Source organism: Neltuma alba, unplaced genomic scaffold (genome assembly GCF_004799145.2).
Source record: "Neltuma alba isolate B1F8T4 unplaced genomic scaffold, ASM479914v2 tig00011814_pilon, whole genome shotgun sequence".
Classification (NCBI taxonomy): domain Eukaryota; kingdom Viridiplantae; phylum Streptophyta; class Magnoliopsida; order Fabales; family Fabaceae; genus Neltuma; species Neltuma alba.
Window position 1 is genome coordinate 196881 of NW_021636429.1, and position 27589 is coordinate 224469.

Consider the following 27589-nt stretch of genomic DNA (forward strand, 5'->3'; position numbering starts at 1 on the left):
TCCAGCAATCAATTAATGCTACTACACACAAACATTGAAATTATAAAATCTAACTATATATAACGTGACTAAGTGTTTCCCAGATTGTAAGATTTTGCCTATATGAAATAACGAAGCTCGGACAACTCTGAGGTCATGAGGATTTTTACCACAATTTTCTCATAATGTCATAATTTAAGAAAACTGCCGTCAAGTGCTAATTGGAAATTGAACTAAAATGCAAGCAATCAATTTTAAAAGAACGTGCTTGACATACATAGAGTCAGTAATTTAATACTCCGAAGAAAGGAGAATTGCTTAGCTACCATGAACTTGGGCGTTTAAGCTGGAGATTTATTCACCAGACCATCACTCCCCTCTTTGACACCTTTTAGTTAGCATGTTTTGCAAACAAACACATAGCAAATGGTGCAGCAAACACGAGAAAGATCAAATTCAAGAAAATACAAGGAGGATTCAGGGCCAAAAAAAAAGTTCAATCATGACATCAGCATCAGGATTCATTTTGAAGACGAAAGCAACCTCACCACCCAACAAGCAAGAGTTTTAAAAGGGCCATCCGAATGTATAGACCATTTTTTGCCTGCCTGAAGTAAGCAGCCCTGGGATCAGAATCAACATCCACGGTGATCTGCATAGATAAAATCAGAAGCCATTAGTAAAGGACAAGATTAAAAGTGCTTGTTAGCAAATACGGCAATAACAATACATAGAAATACTGTTTTAGGCCCTTAAGAGCGGTATGATAAGAATCAGCTTGCTTACCTCATCAAGCCGGGGAAGAGGGTGCATCACCACCGCATGCTGCTTCATCACTCCGAGAACATCCTTATTTATAATATACTTGCCTCTAGCCTCTTCATATAGGTCAATCCTCTCGCCAAATCTCTCCTTTTGAATGCGAGTTTGATAGACCACATCACACTCAGAAGCCACTTCCATCAAATCAGCACTTTCTTCCCACTTCACTCCCATTGCCGTCAAATAGCTTTTTATGTCGTCCTACAAGAGAATACGCTTTGTTTCAATTTGATCCTCCAAAATTTGAATGTCTTATTTCTGTTCTATTGAGTATAGCATCTTCAATATTAAGACAATCTAAAGAAATGCACGAAATGGTCTAACTTGTAATTGGTGTACCTTTTAAATGGCTCGATGACATAACAGGATACCAAAAGGAGCATGTTATGGCTAACTTAAATGACATTATGCTTTGCCATAACACATTTCAATGACAGAGATGAGCATTTAACAACCAGATCAACTTAAGACTGTCATTTATATCTGTTGAAAAGCTTTTTATGTGAAAGTGAAAATAATATTTCAGGCTAAAAAAAGAAAAGAAAATTAAATGTAAATAATATTGAAGGTGAAATACTCTCTGAAGGATTTAAGAAAAGGCATATCATTTTGGGATCCAAATACGTTAATTTGCTCAAAATATAATTACCAAGAACCATTATGTTAGCAACTTCTCTAAATATTATTTGTGCTGCGTCAAAAATTAAAGTATGATAAACAAGTACCTTCATTTTGACTACATCAGGAGAGACAAAATAAATTTTCACATCATTGTACTTGGCAAGCAAGTATGCAAGTGAGCGAACTGTCCTTCCATTTAGGACCAGAGGAGCATCATATCATGTACGATGAGTTAAGAACAAGAATGACTAAAAAAACGTTAAATGTGGAAGAACCGCCTCCATTTATTTACTATTTTTTTCTTTTTTCAGATTCGGAGATATGATATGATTTTTTTATTAATAAAATAAACATTGAAGCAACATGAAATGCTAATCAAATCGATATAAAAAGGCTATGAAACAAAACAGCCATTTGATATAAAAAATTGGTTTGAAAAATAGAATATTTATGTTGTGGGGCAGACTTAGCAGTCGTAAGCTGTGATTATAAATTACAATATTTATATGGCACAACTTGGAGAAGTTGATTTTTATATTTTTGATCCCATGTTTTAAAAATAAATGGAACACAGTTCAATACATTATGTCACAGTGCATGAGGATGAACGACACCCACGAAACACAAACTATTAATGAAACAGAAAGTCCACTGCTGACTGGTCAAACGCCGTCAATCGTTTTATTTTTCTTTAATAGGAAAAGTTTATTAAAAAAAAATTAATAGGAGCAGAATCAATAAAAAGTTGCATAACGAATACAATAACAATTTTTAAAATAAAAAAAAATAACAACATATTGATACTGCTTGCTTACTTATCGTGAGATTCTTTTTTATAATTACATTTTTTTTAGATTTTATAATGATTTTTCCAAATTCCTATGGTCATTGGGTAAAGTTGTTTGATAACCAAAAAAAAATAAAGTTGTTTATTTTTATAAGAAAATATATTTCGTAATCATTTTAAAAGGCGTAAATATCGAATATTTCATTTGAAGTGGCGAAATAAATATAATTTTGACTTTGATAAGGCTGCATTTGCAATACATTCGCAATATTCTTGATTCAGACTCTTGGGGAAAAGAGTTTGATGTCATGTTATTCTTGTTTAATTAATATAACAAATATTCTATTCCGTTTTCTTCAATTTATAAAATCAATTATATTTGTATCATTTTTGTGTTGGGAAAAAAGTTTATTTTTTTAATCAACAACACAAAAAATATTGTGATGTACAGAGACAGTATATAAGAATGATTTTATCTTGCAAAATGCAAAAGTAATTTTTGGATGTGCAACCAAACCACCACATTGAGTAATGTGCCGGGAGATTTTTTTTTTTTTAAAATTAAGACTTTAGAAAATTAAAAAAATTCACTTTTGAGTCTTTAATGGCTCGTATGACTCATTTCTTTATTTAATTTCGCCATGCACATTGAAAAGCACTATAAGAATGTGAGAGCCTAGGGTGAAAGTAACTGAATAATATTATCTCTAGTTTTTAATATAAGATTTTTTTTACTTTTATTTTAATTCTAAATATAAGATCCCAATCTATTTTGTCTGTTATATTTATGTATTTTTTTCTTAATATAGCTCTTTTAATAATAGTAGTTCTAGCTAATACATTTGATTAGCAAGAATATTTTAGGAAAGACAATACCTATTTATTACAAATAACTAATTTAACTTCTTTCTTTAATATCCTCAAATTAGTTAATTAGCTCTTATAATTAGAACCGAATGTAATAATAATAGTAACAATAAAAAAAACTATTCAGTAATTTTCTCATTCATATGCAAAATCTGTTCTCGATAAAGAGTTATCTTGGATAAGGTTCTTCAATTATTTTAAGAACATATTCTTCAATTTTATATTGAACACAACACATCATTGTATTCCATCATTCGAAAGTACATCCTTATATGGACTCTCGTAGATAAGAATAAATGAAAGAAGACATATGTGAAAGTATTAAAAAATTATCAAATCTTTCGAAATGAAGAGAAGTTCAATGATTCTCAATTATTTACTTGTACTTGTGGCGTTGCCCCATATTTGATTACAATGTCTGGCTATCTTTTTTTTTTGGTTTGGCTATGTTTCTGGCACACAAAAAAAAACTTCATGTAGAAAAAAAGAGATTTAGATTTTTGTTTTTGTTCTTGTGTATATTTGGAAAGGCCATTATTGTTAGGCATTATGAACAAACACTGACATTATCTTCTATTGCTGGATTCAGGCTTGCTTCCTTTTTGTTGCGAATGTGTAGGAACTAATTAAGACAACGAAAGTCACTTTTTAATATAAAAGCACTTCTAAATGAGTTGTGAGCATTATAAATTAAAATTACGAAACAATTTACATTGAAAAAAATTCCTTAAAAATTATTGTCCCATAGGCTAATACAGGTAGTTAGGACAATGGTGTTTTGGCTGAAAGTCGTGGTTGAAAATATTTGTCTCATGGTGATGATATATAATTTTTTTTAAAAAAATTGATGTCATGTTATTTTTTTAGGATAACCATTAATGCGGGCTGAGAATTGTTTTACCCAACTTTAACGGTAGATAAGGTGAAATTGAATGGATTTTAAAAGGAAAAATTGTAATAAAGTCTACAAAAAGAAACATAATTATTAAAAAAAATCTTAATAATAATTAAGCAGTCTGACAAGTTCTAAAATAAGAAATGATAACTTTTAACTTGTCATTGAGACTTTTTGATAATTATTTTTATTTCTTAAAACTTCATTTTAATTCCTCCATTTTAAAAAGGTTTGACACCACTCACAATTTTCTTTAGCCGGTCCGTGCTTTCTTCATAAATATTTTTGAGATAAACATGGGGTTAGCCTTTAAATAAATTAAGTTTTGCTCCGGATAAAAAAATATTCCCTGCGTCCTGTTTTATTAGCAACTTTAGACTTCACCACGGAGGTAAAAAAATTAGTTAAAATTGGTTAAAAACAATAAATATGTAAAAACTTTCTTTTAATATACCCTTATTCATGAAATAGAGAGGGTGTGAGGAAAAAAATAACAAAATTATTACTACATTTGGTCCTAATTATAAGACATCGTTTGTAGTTTATAAATTAAGTCTTGTAATTAGAACTGGAGGTATTATAATAAAGAGAGTTATGAAAGAAAGAGAATGTAATGAAGATAAATGATGGTTTGAAAATTGAGATAATAAATATATTGAGTATTAAAATAAGTAATAAATGTGTGCAAAATAGAACATTTGTTATAAAAATTTAAAAAAACTTGCAAATATTACTTATATTTAAGGAAAAAAATAATAGTCATTACTTGTAAAAAGAGATGGAATAAGTACAAAATGCCGCTTTGCCAACAAGCAGATGGGGCATGCATTTGAATGATTTGATTCATTCAAGTGAACCTATAAAAAGTGAATAATTCATTAATATATTGGACTTGGATTTATTCAAACTACTTAAAAAATAAAAAGTGATAAAAAGTGAGTAAAACTAATTAAAATTTATCTTCATAAGACACTTTCACATATGAAATCAACACTATATTAACTAGTTATGATCATTTTAATAACCACTACAATCAAATCATTCGTGGAATCCATGAAATTTAAACTAACATTTTTTTTTTGGATTGATCCCGTGACTATCTAATTTTTAAACATTTTTTATGGTGTACGTTTCTCTGATTATTTAAATATATAGGAAGATTTCAACTCCCACCCATCTTTCTCTGGCCAAATCGAATTCGAACTCTAATTAAAAAGTAAAATAATAATGACAGATTATTATTTAACAATATCAGACAAGGAATCAAGATGTGATTGAAAACACAAGCGTGCGGGATCCATTTTTTGGTTCAATCTCACGAGTCACGACGTGGGGCAGCATGTGAGAAAAGCCGCCAGAAATGGAATTCAGATACAAGCAATTTACGTCATAGCTATACAATTTATGATTTAAATTATACTCTATATTCCGTCAAGTATTTATTGTAAAAACCTCCATTATGTTTCATAATATAACATGCTTTATTTAAAATATTTAGTAATTTTTTTCACCTAGTTTTCCTAACCTATTTCCTAGCTAATTAGTCAAACACTTCTAGTTAGTGATTTTTAGAGAAAAATTTTAATTAATTTCATTAATTTGTGTAAAATCCTTATCAAGAGCTCATACTACTTCCGATCTTTAATATAATACTTCATTAATAACTGAGGAGATTAAAAAAATTAGTTAAATTAATTATTTATAAAAAAAGATTACATTTATTAAAATATTTTTACTAATTATATGTATTAACTAAAACTACTATTTAATAGAATTTTTAACATATACAACCACTATAACAATTACTTCGAAAAAAATAAATAAACATAAAAAACAAGATGAGCTGAAATCTTATGTTTAAAATAAAATTAAAAATTAAACTAGCTCTTATATTATATTAAGAACCGGAGGTGGTAACGACCATTGGAGGAAGCGAATATATAGTTTACGATATTGAATTAAAGAATCAGCATACCTGAATGGGTCCCACATATGATATCCATCATTTTTAGCGCACCAATGAAGTCTCCTTTGCCCCCCAGAATGGACCAGAATCGAGAGCGGCCAGAATTTTCATAAGGGTTAAAACACTATTTTTTTTTTTGCCATAAAAAATTATATGCAAGTGTCTCCACGCAATGAACTTGTGGGTAAATGATCACATGACAGACAAATTTGACGAGATCCGATATGTTCTAAACTTAATACTAAAATAAGACTAATTGTTTAAACAAGGCTGTCTACTTCCACCAATCAATTAATGCCCCTACACACAATCATTGAGATTATAAAATCTAACTACATCTAACGTGACCAAGTATTTCCCAGATTGTAAGATTTTGGCTATATGAAATAACGAAGCTCGGACAACTCTGAGGTCATGAGGATTTTTACCACAATTTTCTCATAATGTCGTAATTTAAGAAAACTGCCGTCAAGTGCTAATTGGAAATGGAACAAAAATGCAAGCAATCAATTTTAAAAGAACGTGCGTGACATACATAGAGTCAGTGATTTAATACTCCGAAGAAAGGAGAATTGCTTAGCTACCATGAACTTGGGCGTTTAAGCTGGAGATTTATTCACCAGACCATCACTCCCCTCTGACACCTTTTCGTTAGCATGTTTTGCAAACAAACACATTGCACATGGTGCAGCGAACACGAGAAAGATCAAATTCAGGAAAATACAGGGAGGCTTCAGGGCCCAAAAAAAAAAGTTCAATTATGACATCAGCATCAGGATTCATTTTGAAGATGAAAGCAGCCTTACCACCCAACAAGCAAGAGTTTTAAAAGGGCCATCCGAATGTATAGACCATTTTTTGCCTGCCTGAAGTAAGCAGCCCTGGGATCAGAATCAACATCCACGGTGATCTGCATGAATAAAATCAGAAGCCATTGGTGAAGGACAAGATTAAAAGTGTTTGTTAGCAAATACGGCAATAACAATACATAGAAATACTGTTTTAGGCCCTTAAGAGAGGCATGATCAGAATCAACTTGCCTACCTCATCAAGCCGGGGAAGAGGGTGCATCACCACCGCATGCTGCTTCATCACTCCGAGAACATCCTTATTTATAATATACTTGCCTCTAGCCTCTTCATATAGGTCAATCCTCTCGCCAAATCTCTCCTTTTGAATGCGAGTTTGATAGACCACATCACACTCAGAAGCCACTTCCATCAAATCAGCACTTTCTTCCCACTTCACTCCCATTGCCGTCAAATAGCTTTTTATGTCGTCCTACAAGAGAATACGCTTTGTTTCAATTTGATCCTCCAAAACTTGAATGTCTTATTTCTGTTCTATGGAGTATAGCATCTTCAATATTAAGACAATCTAAAGAAATGCACGAAATGGTCTAACTTGTAATTGGTGTAACTTTTAAATGGCTAGATGACATAACAGGACACCAAAAGGAGCATGTTATGGCTAGCTTAAATGACATTATGCTTTGCCATAACACATTTCAATGACAGAGATGAGCATTTAACAACCAGCTCAACTTTCTCATAAGACTGTCATTTATATCTGTTGAAAAGCTTTTTATGTGAAAGTGAAAATAATATTTCAGGCTAAAAAAAGAAAAGAAAATGAAAATAATATTGAAGGTGAAATACTCTCTGAAGGATTTAAGAAAAGGGATATCATTTTGGGATCCAAATATGTTAATTTGCTCAAAATATAATCACCAAGAACCCTTATGTTAGCAACTTCTCTAAATATTATTTGTGCTGAGTCAAAAATTAAAGTATGATAAACAAGTACCTTCATTTTGACCACATCAGGAGGGACAAAATAAATTTTCACATCATTCTACTTGGCAAGCAGGTATGCAAGAGAGCGAACTGTCCTTCCATTTAGGACCGGAGGAGTATCATATCATGTACGGTGAGTTAAGAACAAGAATGACTAAAAAAACGTTAAATGTGGAAGAACCGCCTCCATTTATTTTACTTTTTTTCTTTTTTCAGATTCGGAGATATGATATGATTTTTTTATTAATAAAATAAACATTGAAGCAACATGAAATGCTAATCAAATCGATATAAAAAGGCTATGAAACAGAACAGCCATTTGATATAAAAAAATTGCTTTGAAAAATAGAATATTTATGTTGTGGGGCAGACTTAGCAGTTGTAACCTGTAATTATAAATTACAATATTTATATGGTACAACTTGGAGAAGGTGATTTTTATATTTTTGATCCCATATTTTAAAAATAAATGGAACACAGTTCGATAGATTATGTCACAGTGCATGAGGATGAACGAGACCCACGAAGCGCAAACTATTAAACTAATGAAACAGAAAGTGCACTGCTGACTGGTCAAACGCCGTCAATCGTTTTATTTTTCTTTATTAGGAAAAGTTCGTTAAAAAAAAATTTAATACGAGTAGAATCAATAAAAAGTTGCATAACGAATGCAATAACAAGTTTTAAAATAAAAAATAATAACAACATATTGATACTGCTTACTTATTGTGAGATTCTTTTTTTATAATTACATTTTTTTTAGATTTTATAATGATTTTTCCAAATTCCTATGGTCATTGGGTAAGGTTGTTTGATAACGAAAAAAAAATAAAGTTGTTTATTTTTATAAGAAATTATATTTCGTAATCATTTTAAAAGGCGTAAATATCGAATATTTCATTTGAAGTGGCGAAATAAATATAATTTTGACTTTGATAAGGCTGCATTTGCAATACATTCGCAATATTCTTGATTCAGACTCTTGGGGAAAAAAGTTTGATGTCATGTTATTCTTGTTTAATTAATATAACAAATATTCTATTCCGTTTTCTTCAATTTATAAAATCAATTATATTTTTATCATTTTTGTGTTGGGAAAAAAGTTTATTTTTTTAATCAACAACACAAAAAATATTGTGATGTACAGAGACAGTATATAAGAATGATTTTATCTTGCAAAATGCAAAAGTAATTTTTGAATGTGCAACCAAACCACCACATTGAGTAATGTGCCGGGAGATTTTTTTTTTAAAAAAATTAAGACTTTAGTTTCGCCATGCACATTGAAAAGCACTATAAGAATGTGAGAGCCTAGGGTGAAAGTAACTGAATAATATTACCTCCGGTTTTTAATATAAAACCCTTTTTTACTTTTATTTAGACTCTAAATATAAGATCCAAATCTATTTTGTCTGTTATATTTATGTATTTTTTTCTTAATATAGCCTTTTTAATAATAGTAGTTCTAGCTAATACATTTGATTAGCAAGAATATTTTAGGAAAGACAACACCTATTTATTACAAATAACTAATTTAACTTCTTTCTTTAATATCCTCAAATTAATCAACTAATTCTTATAATTAGAACCGGACATATGTAATAATAATAGTAACAATAAAAAAACCTATTCAGTAATTTTCTCATTCATATGCAAAATCTGTTCTCGATAAAGATGTTATCTTGGATAAGGTTCTTCAATTATTTTAAGAACATATTCTTCAATTTTATATTGAACACAACACATCATTGTATTCCATCATTCGAAAGTACATCCTTATATGGACTCTCGTAGATAAGAATAAATGAAAGAAGACATATGTGAAAGTATTAAAAAATTATCAAATCTTTCGAAATGAAGAGAAGTTCAGTGATTCTCAATTATTTACTTGTACTTGTGGCGTTGCCCCATATTTGATTACAATGTCTGGCTATCTTTTTTTTTTTTTTTTGGTTATGTTTCTGGCACCAAAAAAAAATTTACTTCATGTAGAAAAAAAGAGATTTAGATTTTTGTTTTTGTTCTTGTGTATATTTGGAAAGGCCATTATTGTTAGGCATTATGAACAAACACTGACATTATCTTCTATTGCTGGATTCAGGCTTGCTTCCTATTTGTTGCGAATGTGTAGGAACTAATTAAGACCACGAAAGTCACTTTTTAATATAAAAGTACTTATAAATGAGTGATGACTGATGAACATTATAAAAGAAAATTACGAAACAATTTACATTGAAAAAAAATGCCTTAAAAATTATTGTCCCATAGACTATTCCAGGTAGTTAGGACAATGGTGTTTTGGCTGAAAGTCGTGGTTGAAAATATTTTTCTCATGGTGATGATGTATAATTTTTTTTAAAAAAATTGATGTCATGTTATTTTTTTAAGATAATCATTAATGCGGGCTGAGAATTGTTGTACCCAACTTTAACGGTAGATAAGGTAAAATTGAATGGATTTTAAAAGGAAACATTGTAATAAACTCCTAAAAAAATATAATTATTAAAAAATCTTCATAATAATTAAGCAGTCTGACAAATTCTAAAATAAAAAATGATAACTTTTAATTTGTTATTGAGACTTTTTAATAGTTATTTTTATTTCTTGAAACTTCATTTTAATTCCTCCATTTTAAAAAGGTTTGACATTACTTACAATTTTCTTTAGCTCGTCCATGCTTTCTTCATAAATATTTTTGAGATAAACATGGGATTAGCCTTTAAATAAATCAAGTTTTGCTTTGGATAAAAAAGCATTCCCTCCATCTTTTTTTATTAGCAACTTTAGACTTCATCACAGAGCTAAAAAAGTTAGTTAAAATTGATTAAAAACAATAAATATGTAAAAGTTGAAAGTTTTTCCTTTAATATACCCTTATTTATTGAAACAGATAGGGTATAAGAATAAGAATAACAAAATTATTACCATCTCTTGTCGTTATAATAAGATCTCATTTGTAGTTTACAAATAAAGTCTTATTATTAAAACCAAAGGTATTATAACAAAGAGAGTTTTGAAAGAGAGAGAATGTGTGAGGAAGAAAAAAATAATGATTTGAAAAATAAGATAATAAATATATTAAATATTAAAACAAGTAATTAATGTCAGCAAAATAAAATATTTACTATAAAAATTTAAAATAACTTGCAAATGTTATTTATATTTAAAGAAAAAAATGATAATCATTGCTTATAAAAAGAGACGGAATGAGTACAAAATACAGCCTTGCCAACAAGCATGTGGCATGCGTTTATCATAAAGTATCTTCTTAAGTCTGTGGGGAGTATTATTAATTCATTCAATTGAACCCATAAAAAGTGAATAAAATTCATTAATATATTGGACTTGGATTTATTCAAACTATTTAAAAAATAAAAAATGATAAAAAGTAAGTAAAATTAATTAAAATTTATCTTCATAAGACACTTTCACATATGAAATTAGCACTATATTAACTAGTTATGATCATTTTAATAACCATTACAATCAAATCACTCGTGGAATCTATGAAATTTAAACTAACATTTTTTTTTGGATTGATTCAGTGATTATCTAATTTTAAAACATTTTTTATGGTTTACGTTTCTCTGATTATTTAAGTAGGAAGATTTCAACCCCCACCCATCTTTCTCTGGCCAAATCGAATTCGAACTCTAATTAAAAAGTAAAATAATAATGACAGTTTATTATTTAACAATATCAGACAAGGAGTCAAGATGTGATCGAAAACACGTACGTGCGGGATCCATTTTTTAGTTTAATCTCACAAAGTGGGGTAGCATGTGAGAAAAGCCGCCAGAAATGGAATTCAGATACAAGCAATTTACATCATAACTATACAATTTATGATTTAAATTATACTCTATATTCCCTCAAGTATTCATTGTAAAAACCTCCATTATATTTCATAATATAACATGCTTTATTTAAAATATTTAGTAATTTTTTTCACCTAGTTTCCCTAACCTATTTCCTAGCTAATTATTCAAACATTTCTAGTTAGTGATTTTCAGAGAAACATTTTAATTGATTTCATCAATTTGTGTAAAATCCTTATCAAGAGCTTATACTGCTTTTGATCTTTAATATAAGATTTCATTAATTACTTTAGAGAGATTAAGAAAATTAGTTAAATTAGTTATTTTTAAAAAAATAAATATTACATTTTAGGGCTGTGCAAAAACCCGGTGGTCCGATATGGTCCGGTCCAACCCGAACAAACCCGGTCCAGTCCGGTCCAGAAAAAATTGGCCCGAAACAAGACTGGACCAGACTGGACCGGACTGGTTTCATCGGGCTGGACTGGACTAGGGACTGACCCCTCAGACCAGTTGGTCCAGTCCAGTCTAGCCCGATTTTTTTAAATTATTATTTATATAATTTTAATTTGATTTAATTTTTCTATATAAATTTTTTATCTATTCAAATAATTAAGATTTATCTATTAACTTTCGAAGTAATGAGTATGCATATATATTTTCTACAATTTAAGATCTATATTGATGAGAATTAATTAATAAAACATGACTTCATTGGAAAATTGAAAAGGAATGATCAAATTTGATAAATTTTGAATTAAAATATGTGTAAAATTTTATATAATAAGTTACAATCTTACCTCCTATTGAAGAAAATTTTTTTTTTAAAAAAATTAAAATTAGCTCTGGACTGCTTGGATTGGTCCAGGCAGTCCAGAGGACCAAGTCCAGTCCAACCCGACCTCGGGTTGGCACTGGACTGGACCAGACCTCGGGCTGTTTTTTTCAGCCCGAGGTCTTTACTGGACCAAACTTCGGGTTGATAACAAACCCGGTCCAGTCTAATCCACGCACACCCCTATTACATTTCCTAAAATATTCTTGCTAATTATATGTATTAACTAAAGCTACTATTTAATAGAACCTTTAGTATATACAACCACTACAACAAGTACTTTGAAAAACTCGATAAATATAAAAGATAAGGTATGCTGAAACCTTATATTTAAAATAAAATTAAAAATTAAATTAGATTTTATATTAAGAATCAGAAGTAACAAACATTGGAGGCGAATACTATATTGAATTAAAGAATCAGCATACCTAAATGGGTCCCACATATGATAAAAATGATTTTGAGCGCACCTATGAAGTCTCCTTTGTTCCCCAGAGTGGACCAGAATCGAGAGCGGCCAGAATTTTCATAAAGGTTAAAACACTATTTTTTTTTTGGCCATAAAAAATTATATGTGAGGGTCTCCAATCAATGAACTTGTGGGTGAATTATCACATGACAGACAAATTTGACGAGATCCGATATGTTCTAAACTTAATACTAAAATAAGACTAATTGTTTAAAACAAGACTGTTTACTTCCACCAATCAATTAATGCTATTACACACAAACATTGAAATTATAAAATTTAGCTATATGTAACGTGACCAAGTGTTTCCCAGATTGTAAGATTTTGGCTATCTGAAATAACGAAGCCTGGACAACTCTTGAGGTCACGAGGATTTTTACCACAATTTTCTCATAATGTCATAATTTAAGAAAAATGCCGTCAAGAGCTAATTGGAAATTGAACTAAAATGCAAGCAATTAATTTTAAAAGAACGCGCTTAACATCGATAGAGTCACTGAGTCAGTAATTTAATACTCCGAAGTAAGGAGAATTGCTTAGCTACCATGAACTTGGAGTTTTAAGTTGAAGATTTATTCACCAGATCATCACTCCCCTCTTGGACACCTTTTAGTTAGCATGTTTTGCAAACAAACACATTGCACATGGTGCAGCGAACAGAAAGATCAAATTCAAGAAAATACAAGGAGGCTTCAGGGCCAAAAACAAAAGTTCAATTATGACATCAGCATCGGGATTCATTCTGAAGACGAAAGCAACCTCACCACCCAACAAGCAAGAGTTTTAAAAGGGCCATCCGAATGTATAGACCATTTTTTGCCTGCCTAAAGTAAGCAGCCCTGGGATCAGAATCAACATCCACGGTGATCTGCATAGATAAAATCAGAAGCCATCAGTAAAGGACAAGATTAGAAGTGTTTGTTAGCAAATACGGCAATAACAATACATAGAAATACTGTTTTAGGCCCTTAAGAGCGGTATGATAAGAATCAGCTTGCTTACCTCATCAAGCCTGGGAAGAGGGTGCATCACCACCGCATGCTGCTTCATCACTCCGAGAACATCCTTATTTATAATATACTTGCCTCTAGCCTCTTCATATAGGTCAATCCTCTCGCCAAATCTCTCCTTTTGAATGCGAGTTTGATAGACCACATCACACTCAGAAGCCACTTCCATCAAATCAGCACTTTCTTCCCACTTCACTCCCATTGCCGTCAAATAGCTTTTTATGTCGTCCTACAAGAGAATACGCTTTGTTTCAATTTGATCCTCCAAAACTTGAATGTCTTATTTCTGTTCTATGGAGTATAGCATCTTCAATATTAAGACAATCTAAAGAAATGCACGAAATGGTCTAACTTGTAATTGGTGTAACTTTTAAATGGCTAGATGTCATAACAGGACACCAAAACAGCATGTTATGGCTAACTTAAATCACATTTTGCTTTGCCATGACACATTTCAATGACAGAGATGAGCATTTAACAACCAGATCAACTTTCTCATAAGACTGCGTCATTTATATCTGTTGAAAGTTATGGCCAATTTAAATGACATTATGCTTTGCCATGACACATTTCAATGACAGAGATGAGCATTTAACAACCAGATCAACTTTCTCATAAGACTGCGTCATTTATATCTGTTGAAAGTTATGGCCAATTTAAATGACATTATGCTTTACCATGACACATTTCAATGACAGAGATGAGCATTTAACAACCAGATCAACTTTCTCATAAGACTGTCATTTATATCTGTCGAAAATAATATTTCAGGCCCAAAAAAAGAAAAGAAAATGAAAATAATATTGAAGGTGAAATACTCTCTCAAGGATTTAAGAAAAGCGATAACATTTTGGGATCCAAATATGTTAATTTGCTCAAAATATGACTACCAAGAACCGCTATGTTAGCAACTTCTCTAAATATTGTTTGTGCTCAATCAAAAATTAAAGTATGATAAACAAGTACCTTCATTTTGACTACATCGGGAGAGACAAAATAAATTTTCACATCGTTGTACTTGGCAAGCAAGTATGCAAGTGAGCGAACTGTCCTTCCATTAGCAAGATCTCCCACAAGCCCAACTTTTATTCCATCAAGCTTTCCTATCTCTCTTTCAATGGTGTAAACATCCAAAAGTGCCTGTGTAGTTCGAAAAAGCAGTAAAATTTTGATCTCAGCTTCTCATACAAATTATGAAGCAATAACTCAAAACAAAATTTTATTGTGTCTGACACATGTTTCAAACTCAAGACATTTTGATTCATGTCAATGTCCATACAACATAGCAATTCATTTATATCTTCAATGACAACATAAAACAAGACCTTACATTAAATATACCTCAAATAACTATGAAGAAAATAGCATAAAACCAGTGGCAAGAGAAAGCTGCTTCTTGGCGTCTTTCCTTGATTCACAAAACGTACAATCATCTTTAGAAGGGGAAAAAAGGTAATTCAAACACAGTTAAAAAGAAATTCGTAATATCTAACTCATAATGGCTCTAAAAACACAAGATTCACACAAGACATACCCAAAAGTTACAATTAGATACAATCTCAGGCTTCCACACACACACACACACAAAAGACCAGTAGAAGAAAGAGTAAAGTGCAAAGTTTTAAGCAAGGTGAAAAGTTCCCTAAATCAATGTCAATGGGTGCAGCATTTGCCATATAAACATTGGTCATTCCACAGCAAGGACCATAAAACTCCCTCAACCAAAATTAATTTCTCTCCACAAGAGTTAATGGATACATAACTACACTCCTCTCTGATATCAACTCTAGGTCCTCGGAGATCAAATTGAAACAGTTCATAGTCCTATAAGGAAAGACTCAGACTTTGACCTTCAACGTTATTCATTCCAAACGAGCTGTTGGTCAAGTCCTTTGGCGAAATAGAAGGATGAAGATTTGAAAAGAAAACGAGATTAGTAGCCTAAGCTGGTTTTTCTAGCAGAACAACCTATCGTTCGTCTAGTCTATATGTCATTCTTTTTGAAGCATAAATATGTTGCAGTGCCCTATACCCTGTCAAGTTCAGGCATACCTGGGTGGGATGCTGCCCAGGACCATCCCCAGCATTGATTATAGGAATGCCAGCTGTAGCAGCAGCTCTTCTGGCAGCACCACTTTCAAAGTGCCTCATCACAATTATATCAGAGTAACCCTCCACTGTTCTTATTGTATCTGCAATAAAATATCTATGAGAACTTGAAGAAAAAACATCCAAGAGGAACTTTAAGTATAAAGTAGAAACTTCACCTTCTAGTGTCTCTCCTTTGGCTGCTGATGAAAACTCTCTCGCATTTTCAGTTGTCAAAACCTCACCACCTAATCTTTTCATGGCAGACTCAAATGAAAGTCTGGTTCTAGTAGAGGGCTCATAAAACAGGGTAGCCATAAGATGACCCTTTAAAAGTTGGCTACCAGGTGAGTTCTTCTCAATGTTTTCCATCTCTCGTGCAACTTGAAATATGTCATTCAGAGTGTCTCTGTCAAACTGTTGCGCTTCAATAACATCATCAAGCTGAAATTTCTGACCCACTGACAAGGACGATGGGTGTTCAATTTTCAGAGCTTGACAATGGATGCGGTTTCTTTGTGAAATTGACTTCCAATGATTAGGTGACTTGTACGAGTTATTCCAATGATAACATAATAAATCTTTAGAGCGCTTTGATATGTTCAGAGCATGTGCCTCTTTATGCATCATGCAGGAGGAAAGAGAGGAGGAAGCAGCCATTGCAAATAAGATCAACCCTAAAAAGCACAGAAATGTTAATAGTCTATATAAGAAGTCATGTTTCGTATACCCATTAAGTCCCAAAACAAACATAGCAATTGAAACCTAAAGCAGCAAGCAATTCTTCATATATATAACTAGCACACGAGGCATATCAACAAAGGAATATGAAACAAATACCAATCAAAGCGATATAATTCAAGAAAGCATAGCCGCTCCAAATTTTCTTCAAACCTGTTAGTTACCAAGCATTGTCTAATAAAGAAAAGCTAAAACTAGCAGCCAATGCGACAAGAAATAATGTCTAAAGTATAGAGAAAAATTCTTTGCAAAAAACAAAATACAGTATCAATAGGACTCTTTTGGTTTTTGGGGGAAAAAAAAGATACGGCAGAAAAGGAGTTAAAGCAAGATGGTATACGAAATAGATCAAGACCAAGCACAACACTAATAACCAGGTTCTTCTAGTCCTTTTGCATTCTCTTCCTATTTCGCCAGCTTCATCGGGACTCATGGATCCAGCATCCCAACAAAGCTATGTCACATTCTTTTTTATTTTGTTTTAGTTATTTATTTTTGCTATATGCAACGAAATGCAACCATCGAAAAGATGAGAGGAGCATCAGACCAGAATACGTCATTCGAAGAACAATCGATGATTCAAAACATAGTTTAAAAGACCGAAAGCCGAACCTGCCCAGCTCTGGTGGTTTGGTACTGCCTGGTGTGGTCGAAGTCGAAGGCCGAATCCGCTTCTCTCTTCGTGCGGTCGCAAGGAGAATACGGGAAAGAAAGGAAAAACCTTTGCTTCAATACTGTATTCCCCCTTGAAAGTTACGTTGGAGCTGGAGACTCAGGACTCGGGAGACTCAGGCCGAGTGATAATATGCCCTCAAGGATTCGGATTCTGTGCTCCCGCAAAAAGAAACAGAGAAATACAGATTAAAAATTAGCCATTAGATTAATCTTACGGCCGCGGTAATGCCACGTTACCAAAAGAACAAATCTACCGCACCGCACTACATATCCTAACGTAAAGATCTCACCGACTGACTGCAACCCCATCAGAATCGACGCCGCCGATTGCTATGGAAGCCGTGGCCTCAGCTTCACCAGCCAAGGAAACCAAACCAGCTCAATGGAGCGATGAAGAGAACTATCAATAATGTTCTAACTCAATGCGTAATCGAAAGTTTGATGAAATGCGAAACTTGCCTCGCACATACTCTAATCCATTAGAATTTGATCACCGTCGTCAACTCCAGCGTCAATCCCCTTTTCTCCGTCAGCTCTTAGCGGTGCATGGCTTGCCCAAGTCCACAGTGACAAGTGCACAAGTGCATGGGAAAGGTGGATTGTATGGTCCAAATGGAAAGGACAAAAAGGAAAATAGAGTGCTCATGAATCAGAATGACGCCGGATAACGTTCTCAGTCGCCGAAGAAGTATTGAAAGGAACCCAGTCGAAAACAGCGTCCTCCTCTGCTCCAGAACCAGAAGGTGTCACTGAAGAAGAAACCAGATGGAGTCGCACTCCCCTCTGCAACTCCTCTCTCGCCTTCGATGATGAAGGTCCCAAGCCAGCGCCTCCCTCCCCGGTTTTCACTCCGCCAGAGAAGACAAAGAAGATAAAGAAGATTATTAACAATAGCGCCCCTTCTCAGCTCGTGCCTCCCTCCCTCCAGCTCCCAGGTCCTCCATTCTCGTCGATGAAGATCACTAACGATCCGCCTCCCCCTCAATCTCAATCGGCCCGACACCAGGCGAAGAACGGAGCTCCCCCCGGCCTGCCAAGACTCTTCCCGCGGCTCTCCCCCTGCGACGTCGTATTTTTTTGCCGACACTAAATTATTCTCATAAACCAGCGAAAATGCTTCAATAACGGCATTGATTACTTCTCATATACTACCTCTGTTGCAAGTTTAACTTTTAATTAATTCTAAATATATAATCCCAATTCATTTTGTTTATCATATTTATTTTTTTTAAAGTACTTCTTATAGTCGTGACACATTAAAAATTCTATTAAATACTAGTAATAGCTAATATACATAATTAGTAAGAACAGTCTACGAAAGATAACATCTAATTATTATAAATAACTAACTTAACAAATTTTTTTAATTTGTTCAAATTAGTTAACTAGCTCTTATATATCAAGAATATAAAGGTAGGATACTTTAAATCTAATTAAAAACAGGGAGTCATCAGCCGAATGCGGCGTCGCTGTTAGGGTATCATGGAAGAGAAAGGGCAGAATTACAGCCTCCTTTGTGCCCAAGGGCAGAGCAGCACAGGCAGGTGTTTAGAAACAAATTTTTGTATATAAATTGAAATATTGATTAGAAGAGCAAACGCCTAAATAAAATATGAATGAGTTTTAACATTACATGATCGCATGCTAAAGCAAATTTCCACGTGTCAAGGGTTTTGAAGAACCTTAAATGGTTAAAGACTCCCTTTCTAAGAAAATCACTTTATCATTGCCAATTACAATGATGATATTTTATCTTTTTTCGTTTCTCAAATCCACATTTTGGGGCCCAGAACGCGTTTGAGTTATTAGGTATGGCTAAGTTTTCTTTTTCCTTCAACTAACAAGTGTTGATCCAAATAGAAAGAATTTAAACACCTTAAACATCATGTTCTGAGTTCGATCCTTAACATAGTGTGTATGAAAAAGCTATTGTTGGGAGGAATCCCTGCTACGGTGCCTGACAGTACCCTGAAGATACTCTGGGCACCCAAAAAAAAGTTTTCTTTTCCCTTCAAGAAATTCATTCACTTTTTTTTTTTTTTTTTACCAAAATTCATTCCACGTTCAAGATCAAGGAAAAGGCAAATGGTCACTAGGACAAAACAGAGCATTGCGATTTGGAATAAGAATCCCCCTGAACAGCATTCCCATTTACTACCATTTGAAAAGTCGCAGTAAGCACAGAAGGGGCACTTCTGCAGAACAAAAATGGGAATTTAGTTGATGATCATGTTGGTCATATAGAGAGTTGAAACGGTTAGGTGGTCCAATACCATTATATAAACTCGCGCCCCACAAGTTTGAACCTGTAACCTCCTTGCTTCGAGGTGGATTGACACGCCGCCATGACACCTAGCCATTGGCAGTAGCATTCCTGGTCAAGGCTTCATGCTGATCAAGGTCTAACAATGAAGCTTTAGGGTCTAATCAAATTCAGCAGAAGTCAAGAAGGGAAAGAAAAGTTCAATTTACACATTTTCTTTGGTTTATATTTAATAAAACGGGTTCTTCCTCTCTCCCTTTTCACTCTCCATTTCTTCTCAGCTTAAGCACAGTCTCATACTGAATAATGGAATTTGATTCAATGATCCCACGAACTGTAACTAAATAAACAGTCTAGGAACGTTGTAGCAACGGCATAATACAGCAGTACTTGGATACAAGCCTTGAAAGCTCAAATGTGAAGTATTTGCAAGCAAGAAGGCAATGAAATAGACCTATAAAATGCAGTAGATTGCTAAATCAGGGACAGGCTTTTGCCATGTACCAAGAGAGGGCGAAGGAAAACTCAGTTTGGCCCTTAAAAAATATTCGTCCTGATGAAGCTAAACTCTCATTTACGTGAAAAGAGCTACAAGGCCCTCGTCTTAACAGAGAACTAAGGAAGTAATAACCACCAATTACAGGGCATAAAAGATAAAACAAGAAAGAAAGAAGATAAACCAAAAGGACTCCTGGCTTTTGAGAGGCCAGACTCTCTCTACATTCTCTCCATGCTGGTACCGTACCTCAGAGTTACCACTCAGGGCCTCATTCTCTCTTCCCCATGTACGCACTATCACCTACGATGTTAGATCCATCACCTCCTTATGCTCTGGTCCTTGCTTTTACTATTATTTTGTGCAACACAGACCCCTGACGTTTGTAACAGAAGGCCTACAATGCCTTAATTGCAATATAAGAGAACAATTTCTAAGGCCAAGGACACCTCCAGAAGAGCCACTAGATTCCAACAATGACTATCAAAACCAACGATTAGATCATATAGAAATTATCTCAGTTGACTCTACCATGAATTTAATGCCATTCTACTGGACCCTCTCATTGAATCGATTCTTTAGGTTTTTTTCTCAATTCTCATATTCTTTTCTTGCAGGAATACTTTAAAAATGTTCCATCTAACATATGCAGCAATGCTTATTCATAAACTAGGAGGAATACAGCCAATCAGGAAGGACACCTTCATAAATTGTTAAATGGTGCATTTTCAGCTTTCAAATAACCGACAGCACAAATACTGCACCGCTAAGAAATGCGAGAATCTACGTTTTTTTTTCCCTTTTTAAACACAGAGCAACACCAAACAAAAGAAAAATATTTGTCATACAACAAAAAAGAGCCTGTAACAAGGAAAAAAGCTGGGCCTTCCAAGAGCCTATGACACAGAAGGATGTCCAATTGCCAAAACAAAACGTACAGTCTGAAACACAAAGCTAGGTTTCCTAAGATACTACCTAATATTGTAAAAAGGGGTATTTCAATTGTCAGGGATTAAAACTTATTAGGATCAGAGATCGCAAGCAAAAACCAGAAACCATGAATTGATGGAGTACCATTAAAATTAATATCACATTATTGTCTCAGAGTATGCAAGATGCGCTATCAGCGAAACAAATGAAAAGACTGCACAGTTTCAAAATTAACCCAACAATTTATAAAGTCTACCCCACCTTCCCCCCCCCCCCCTACATTCTACACTAATTCATTACAGGATACATAAATGAGCTTACATTCCAAGTAAATTCAATTTTCTCCCAGTAAACTCTCCCTGCATCATACATCCATATTTTCCATTTGAATGCTGCTTTTCAGAGGCACATACTCTCCAAGGTAGCCACCAAGATGATCATGCAGAGCAAGCTTATCAATCCCTTGATTATGGTAACTCTTACATACATAGTAGAACACACTCTGCACTAATAACCCAACCAGATTGACAATCACCAATACGCCCACTAAGAATCCACCGACCACAATCCGCGTGAACACCCCATGATAACCCCCACCGTGCACAACAACGGCGCTGAATATGCCTCCAATCACTCCACAGCAGATCAAGTAAACGAACACGAGAAAAGCTGCATACTTGGTCCTCCCTTTAAGCAACTCGTAACTCTTCTTCATCGCCGCAAAACCGTAAACTGGTTCCAGAACCGACACCACGCTGGCCAAGTGCCACAAAGCAGTGATATACACATGAACGACCAAAAACAGAATGAGGAGCACAAGCATGGCGAAGAAGAACAAAACAGTGTTCTGGGTATCGATTGCTATGATCATCATAACCAGGCCGAGAACAAAGACCAAGTTATAAGCGAACATCAAGAGCGATACCCAGAGAAAAGTGATGAACAATCGCTTAAAAACTTTCGGGATTGCTGATAAAGTCGAGGAGAAGGACACCGGCTTGGAGGTGTAGAGAGAGGCGACCGTGAAAACCACGGCGGCGGTGGAGAGGAGAGAGAAAGCAAAGAGGAATATGAGGTAGCAGAACTGAATAACGAGGAGCAGGGTCCATTCGTGAGGGGTCTGAGACGGATCGTCATAAGGGGATTGAAGCTGAGCAAGGATAGGGTGAGTGAAGAGGGAGTGAGCTAAGATTGCGAATGAAAGAGGGAAAATTAGGGCAACGGTGATCAAATAAAAGGTTCTCGGGGATCGTTTGGGGATTGAGATGGATTCTCTGAGGATATCTGGGATGCTCAAGAATTGAAGCTCTTCCGGGGCTAGATCCATCTGGGGTGGATGTAAAAGGCGCAGCTGCTCGTCGATCTGAGATGGGGATGTGAGAGGTGCTCTGAGAAACTTGGAGAGAAAAAAGAACCGAACTTGACTTGTGGATGTGGCTCCCAAGTTCTAGTCTTCGCGATTCCAGTCGGCAGGTGGAAGATGGGAAAGATGACGTGTAAAGATGGCGGGCTTCAGCCGACAATGGCCCGTTTAGTTAGAAAGGGAAACATGTTATTTAATCTTTCTCTACCGCACGATGATCACAATCCTTTTTCTTTTTTTTTTTTGGCCAGCACAATATTAGTTTTTTTTTTTTTAACCAGCAGCACAATATTAGTATTACTCTTACAGTTACAGTTATTTTTATTTATTAATTTTTATTTAAAATCACCCATGATCTAACTCACTAGGGATATTACTCTATAATTAAAGAAGAACTGTAAATGTATTTATAAATTGTTCATTAATAAAATTCTCGTATTCATATCAGGAATTAAATTCGCAATTTTATGAATTATAAACTAAATTCTCATAAGTTGATCAATAATATATTGAAATTTTACTTTTAAAGCATACAAAAGACAAGGGCCACATTTTGTTTTTGTTATATATAAAAATTTGAATTATTAATCATTATTCACGTTTCATTGAAGAAGCTCACATCTAGTTTTGTTGTACATGTCAAATCTAAAATCGTAATATTTTTTGCCAACAAATTTAAAATTGTAATTCATTGACAGAAGAAATTTTGCTTTTATTGTCACCAAATTTTGGCATCTAATGCATCCAAAGTTAGAGGCAGTATTTAAATGATATTTTGTTATTTGTTACAAATTTAAGATTATAAAAAAATTACAACATTTTATACACAAAAATTAAAAATTTAAGCTAGCATATTCTGTCAAATAAATAGCAAAATAGTAGCTCAAGATCCTAATATCATAATGAATCAGACCTAAACATTTTATTTTATTTTTGGACGAAGTCCCTCTATCATTTCCTTAAAAACATTTTAAAAAAAAGTCAAATATTTCCTCAAGTACAGAGAATTTTTTTTGGACAAAAGAATTTTGAATTTACATGCAAACTAGCATCTCCACATATTTAATAAAAAAAACAGATTGAATATAACATGAGCATTTGGCCAAAAAAAAAAAAGAATATAACAATATAACATGAGCAGATTTTGACAACAAAAAGTCACGGCATCATTGACGACTGAACTGGCCACAGAGTCGACGAGGTTCCTCAACCGAAAAACCCGGGAAAGGGAGTTATCAAGGTAGGGCTTCAATCCAAGCAAAGTTTCATACTGCAGCTTTAAAGCAGATTCAGTTCAACCATCTGCAGAGTCTCTGCATGATTAAATAGTCCTGAGAACATGAATCAAAGTATCAATATCAATATTAAAATACTAAAAAAATCTATAACAAAGTCGCATTGTTCCAATACCATGAATAGTACGATTCATCTTTCATTCTTTCATACATGAGAAGTGGACCAACTTAAAGGAAAAACATAACAGCAATAATAAACACATGCTTACAACCTTAAAGTCGAGTAATTTTCAACAAAGCAGGAAAAGAAACGGGATTAGGGGATCCATAACCAAGGGAAAGGATTCTGTCATCCACCAATAAAAGACTTGCTAGTTATTATACGTTGACAACATTTTTGGCTAAAAAAAGAGTTTATTATTGAGAACATTCCAAACTCCAAAGGCAAAAGCAATGTCGTATTGGAACAACTACATTCTAACTAACACCATCAACAGCAAGATTAGTTATAACAAATGATCTTTCTTAGCTTTTTCATGAGTTTAACACTATTTCAGGGGACCAACTCACCTAATCTAATTCGTTTGGCCTTTGGCCTTCTCTTCCTCTTGAAAGATTATTTTTCTGATGTTTCGCCAAATAGAACTATACAGAATAGAGAAAATATATTTATACTAAACTAAAGGTTGTTCAGCCCGAGATACAACCAATTTGCAAGTGCACCTAAATGAAGAATAAAAGACAAAGCAATATTATAGGAGCATATAAACCAAATGCACCAAGCTTGCTGCAAAAGTAGGTGATTTGTCCTTTGAGATAATTAATGTAGTATAAAGAGGAGGAAAAATGACACACATCAGAAGAGAGGCAGAAAATGTGAATCAAAATAAGTACAATGAGCATATCATTCTCCCTAAGACTCGAGTATGCAACGTATAAGCATCATTGTTGCAGGCTACATGCCGGAGTTTGTAAAATACTAAAAAGAAGGAGGTAATTAGCAACAGAGGCAAGCTAAACATAGAAGAACAGTTTACCCAGGATAGGTTTGCAATTGCTCAATATATGCAGTTTTGCCATAACAATAGTAATCTGTCATCACATTGGTGGATGGCTAACATAGTAGAAATATAATCCAAACTGAGCCAAATTAACATCTTCCGTATTCTAGATCTAAAGGAATGTTAAAAATATCCTTCAAATAAAGGGATTACAAAAAGAATAGTTCTCCCCATACTAGCAATTGTAGGATGCTCACCATTCGCCATCATATGCGAACAGAATGAGAAATTTAATCAATAGTTTTTGCACGATTTTGTCCTTGTCAATGATACACCAAGAGGTGCACCTTTTCACCTTTACTTTCGCATTTTTGTTCTACTTGACCCTTGAGGGCAAGGGTCTTTTGGGGAGGGGAGTATTGATATGTAAATAGTAATAGATATAATAGTACTTATAGGGGCCAGTTAGGGAGAGAATTGAGATGACCATTAGCTAGGGGCATAAATAAGCGGTTATTTGTGCAGAATAAAAAGGGTGTTTTAGTTGTTGATTGCTAGAGTAATTCGATCCTATTCCCTCCAATTTTCTCTCTGTCTCCTGTCTCTATCTTATCTTCTTTCCGCTTCTCTTCCCATTTTCTATCCTCATCACCCAACAGAAGAGGATTAACAAAATTAAAGTTGCACCAGACAGGATTTACATCCCCGACCTGCGGGTGAGAAATGGCACATTCTAGAGTGCGCAGCAAGAGAGATGGAAAACAAACAATCAGCTATCTTGTAACAGCTCTTGGCGCTTTTCATGAAACAATCAGCATTTTATGAAAGCAAGAAAAGGCTACTTTTCCTTTGCTAAGGCACATACTAGACTCTGAAGCTTGAATATTCAGCATGCACGCCACTTCCCCAAAAGGGACTACTAATTAATGAACTTACACAAGGCAGCACTAGCATAAACAGAATTTGCCCTCAAGATTTCATCAGTTTTAGATTTGACAATCCCGAAAGTCGTTGACAGTTAAAAACGGTTCACGTTCTCAAGGCATTCACCTTATAAAAGTAATTTTTTTGTTAGCCAACTAGAAAGTTTACTTCTATATATAGGGAAAAGGATCATTTGATTTAATGAACAATGAAAATCCTTTACAGGGTGATAACAATTAACAATGTCAACAACGTATCAGCTGCTAAAAAGGCATTTACTCAATAGCTTATTCAGAATAACAAATAGGAACACTGCACAACATTAAAATTCAACATACAAACTATAAAACCTGTACCCGCTCATCTTACATTCTTTCGATGAAGAACAAAGAACTGAAATTACATGTTACCACAATTTTCTCTCTGCAAACTCACCATGCATTACACAGCCAAATCTTCCATTTGAATGCTGCTTTTTAGAGGCACATATTCTCCAAGATAGCCACCAAGATGATCATGCAAAGCACTTTTATCGATTCCTTGATGATGGTAACTTTTGCAAACATAGTAGAACACGCTCTGCACCAACAAACCAACCAGATTGACAATTACCAACAAGCCAACTAAGACCCCACCGGCCACAATCCGTGAGAACACCGAATAATCATCTCCACCGTGCACGACAATGGAACTAAAGAAGCTTCCGATTACCCCACAACTGATCATATATACAAACACAAGAATCGCCGCATACTTGGTCCTCCCTTTCAACAATTCGTAACTCTTCTTCATTGCTCCGAAACCATAAAGCGGTTCTAGCACCGACACCACGCTGGCCAAATGCCACCAAGCGGTAATGTACACATGAGCCACCATGAAAAGCAAGAGGATCACAATCAAAGCGCAGAAAAGCAAAAAGGAGTTCTGGGCATCGATTGCTATAATCATCAAGACAAGGGAAAGAACAAAGATGAAATTGTAGAGGAACATCAAGAGCGATACCCATAGAAAAGTGATGAACAAGCGTTTAAAAACCTTCGGTATAGCAGAAATTGTAGAGGAGAACGAAACGGGCTTTGAGGTATAGAGCGAGGCCACGGTGAAAACAACAGCGGCTGTGGAGAGAAGAGAGAAGGCAAATAGAAATATGATGTAGCAGAACTGATAAATGAGAAGGAGGGTCCATTCATGAGAGGTCTGAGATGGATCATCATACGGGGAATCGAGCTTAGCAAGGATGGGGTGCGTGAAGAGGGAATGAGCTAAGATTGCAAAAGAAAGAGGAAAAATTAGGGCAACGGTGATGAGATAGAAGGTTTTGGGAGATCGCTTGGGGATTGAAATCGATTCTCTGAGAATATCCGTAATGCTCAAGAATTGGAGCTCTTCTGGCGCCAAATCCATCTAGATGCCTTGTTCCAGGTGAATGTGATTTACGATCTGATCCGAGAAAATCTTCAGGGAGAGAAATAAAACTTCTCGAGACTTTCACAGAAACAAATGAATCGATCTTGGCTTGTGGATTTGAAGTTTCATTTCAAGAACACAGGGAGGGAGGAATGATACGGAAAGATGGCGACTTCTGGGCACGTTGAAGCATGTGTTTATTTTCTTTTTATTTTTCCCAACAAACATGTCTTTATTTTATTTTAATTTTAATTGTCATGAAACGGAAAAACTGGTTTAGGTAAAAAAAATTAAATAATTTAATTAAAAAAGAAACAGTATTAGTTTTGTTTATATGTGGCTTTCAGCTTATTTAAGAAATTAAAGTGCTCAGTTTATATTAATTTATAATTAATACTATAATTTTTTTGAAAAAATCCCAAAAAATAATTGTTCAATTTTAAAATTTTAAATTAGTATTGGTTATCATATACTTGCAAAGAAAATAACATATTTTTGTAGTAATTTCTAATTTAAAATTTTAAAATTTAACAATCATTTTTTTAGATTTTTTTTTGCCCTCATAATATTAATAATTAGTAGTACAATTTATTGCTGCATA

General features: G+C 34.0%; 3 protein-coding genes across 5 annotated transcripts; all 3 read right to left on the minus strand.

The window, feature by feature from the left end:
- Positions 1-207: 207 nt before the first annotated feature.
- LOC114718150 (aspartate carbamoyltransferase 3, chloroplastic-like) lies at positions 208-17520 on the minus strand. The gene is made up of 7 exons (XM_028903412.1): positions 17307-17520; positions 16133-16630; positions 15918-16057; positions 14924-15005; positions 1527-1618; positions 766-1002; positions 208-631 (listed from the first exon to the last, which is right to left on the minus strand). Exons 2-7 carry the CDS (start codon positions 16611-16613, stop codon positions 524-526), a joined length of 1140 nt encoding a protein of 379 aa, XP_028759245.1. The 5' UTR covers positions 16614-16630; positions 17307-17520; the 3' UTR covers positions 208-523.
- Positions 17521-21174: 3654 nt separating this feature from the next.
- Positions 21175-22532, minus strand: LOC114718153 (uncharacterized). The gene has a single exon (XM_028903416.1). The coding sequence runs from the start codon at positions 22383-22385 to the stop codon at positions 21423-21425; it is 963 nt and encodes a 320-aa protein (XP_028759249.1). The 5' UTR covers positions 22386-22532; the 3' UTR covers positions 21175-21422.
- Positions 22533-23427: 895 nt separating this feature from the next.
- LOC114718151 (uncharacterized) lies at positions 23428-27144 on the minus strand. 3 transcript variants are annotated; one of them, XM_028903414.1, is made up of 2 exons: positions 26017-27144; positions 23428-23734 (listed from the first exon to the last, which is right to left on the minus strand). In XM_028903414.1, the coding sequence occupies exon 1, from the start codon at positions 26983-26985 to the stop codon at positions 26023-26025; it is 963 nt and encodes a 320-aa protein (XP_028759247.1). In that variant the 5' UTR covers positions 26986-27144; the 3' UTR covers positions 23428-23734; positions 26017-26022. The 3 variants fall into 3 exon arrangements, with proteins under 3 accessions (XP_028759247.1, XP_028759246.1, XP_028759248.1); XM_028903413.1 differs by having other exon boundaries at positions 23428-23752; XM_028903415.1 differs by lacking the exon at positions 23428-23734 and adding an exon at positions 24331-24379.
- Between the last annotated feature and the right edge of the window lie 445 nt (positions 27145-27589).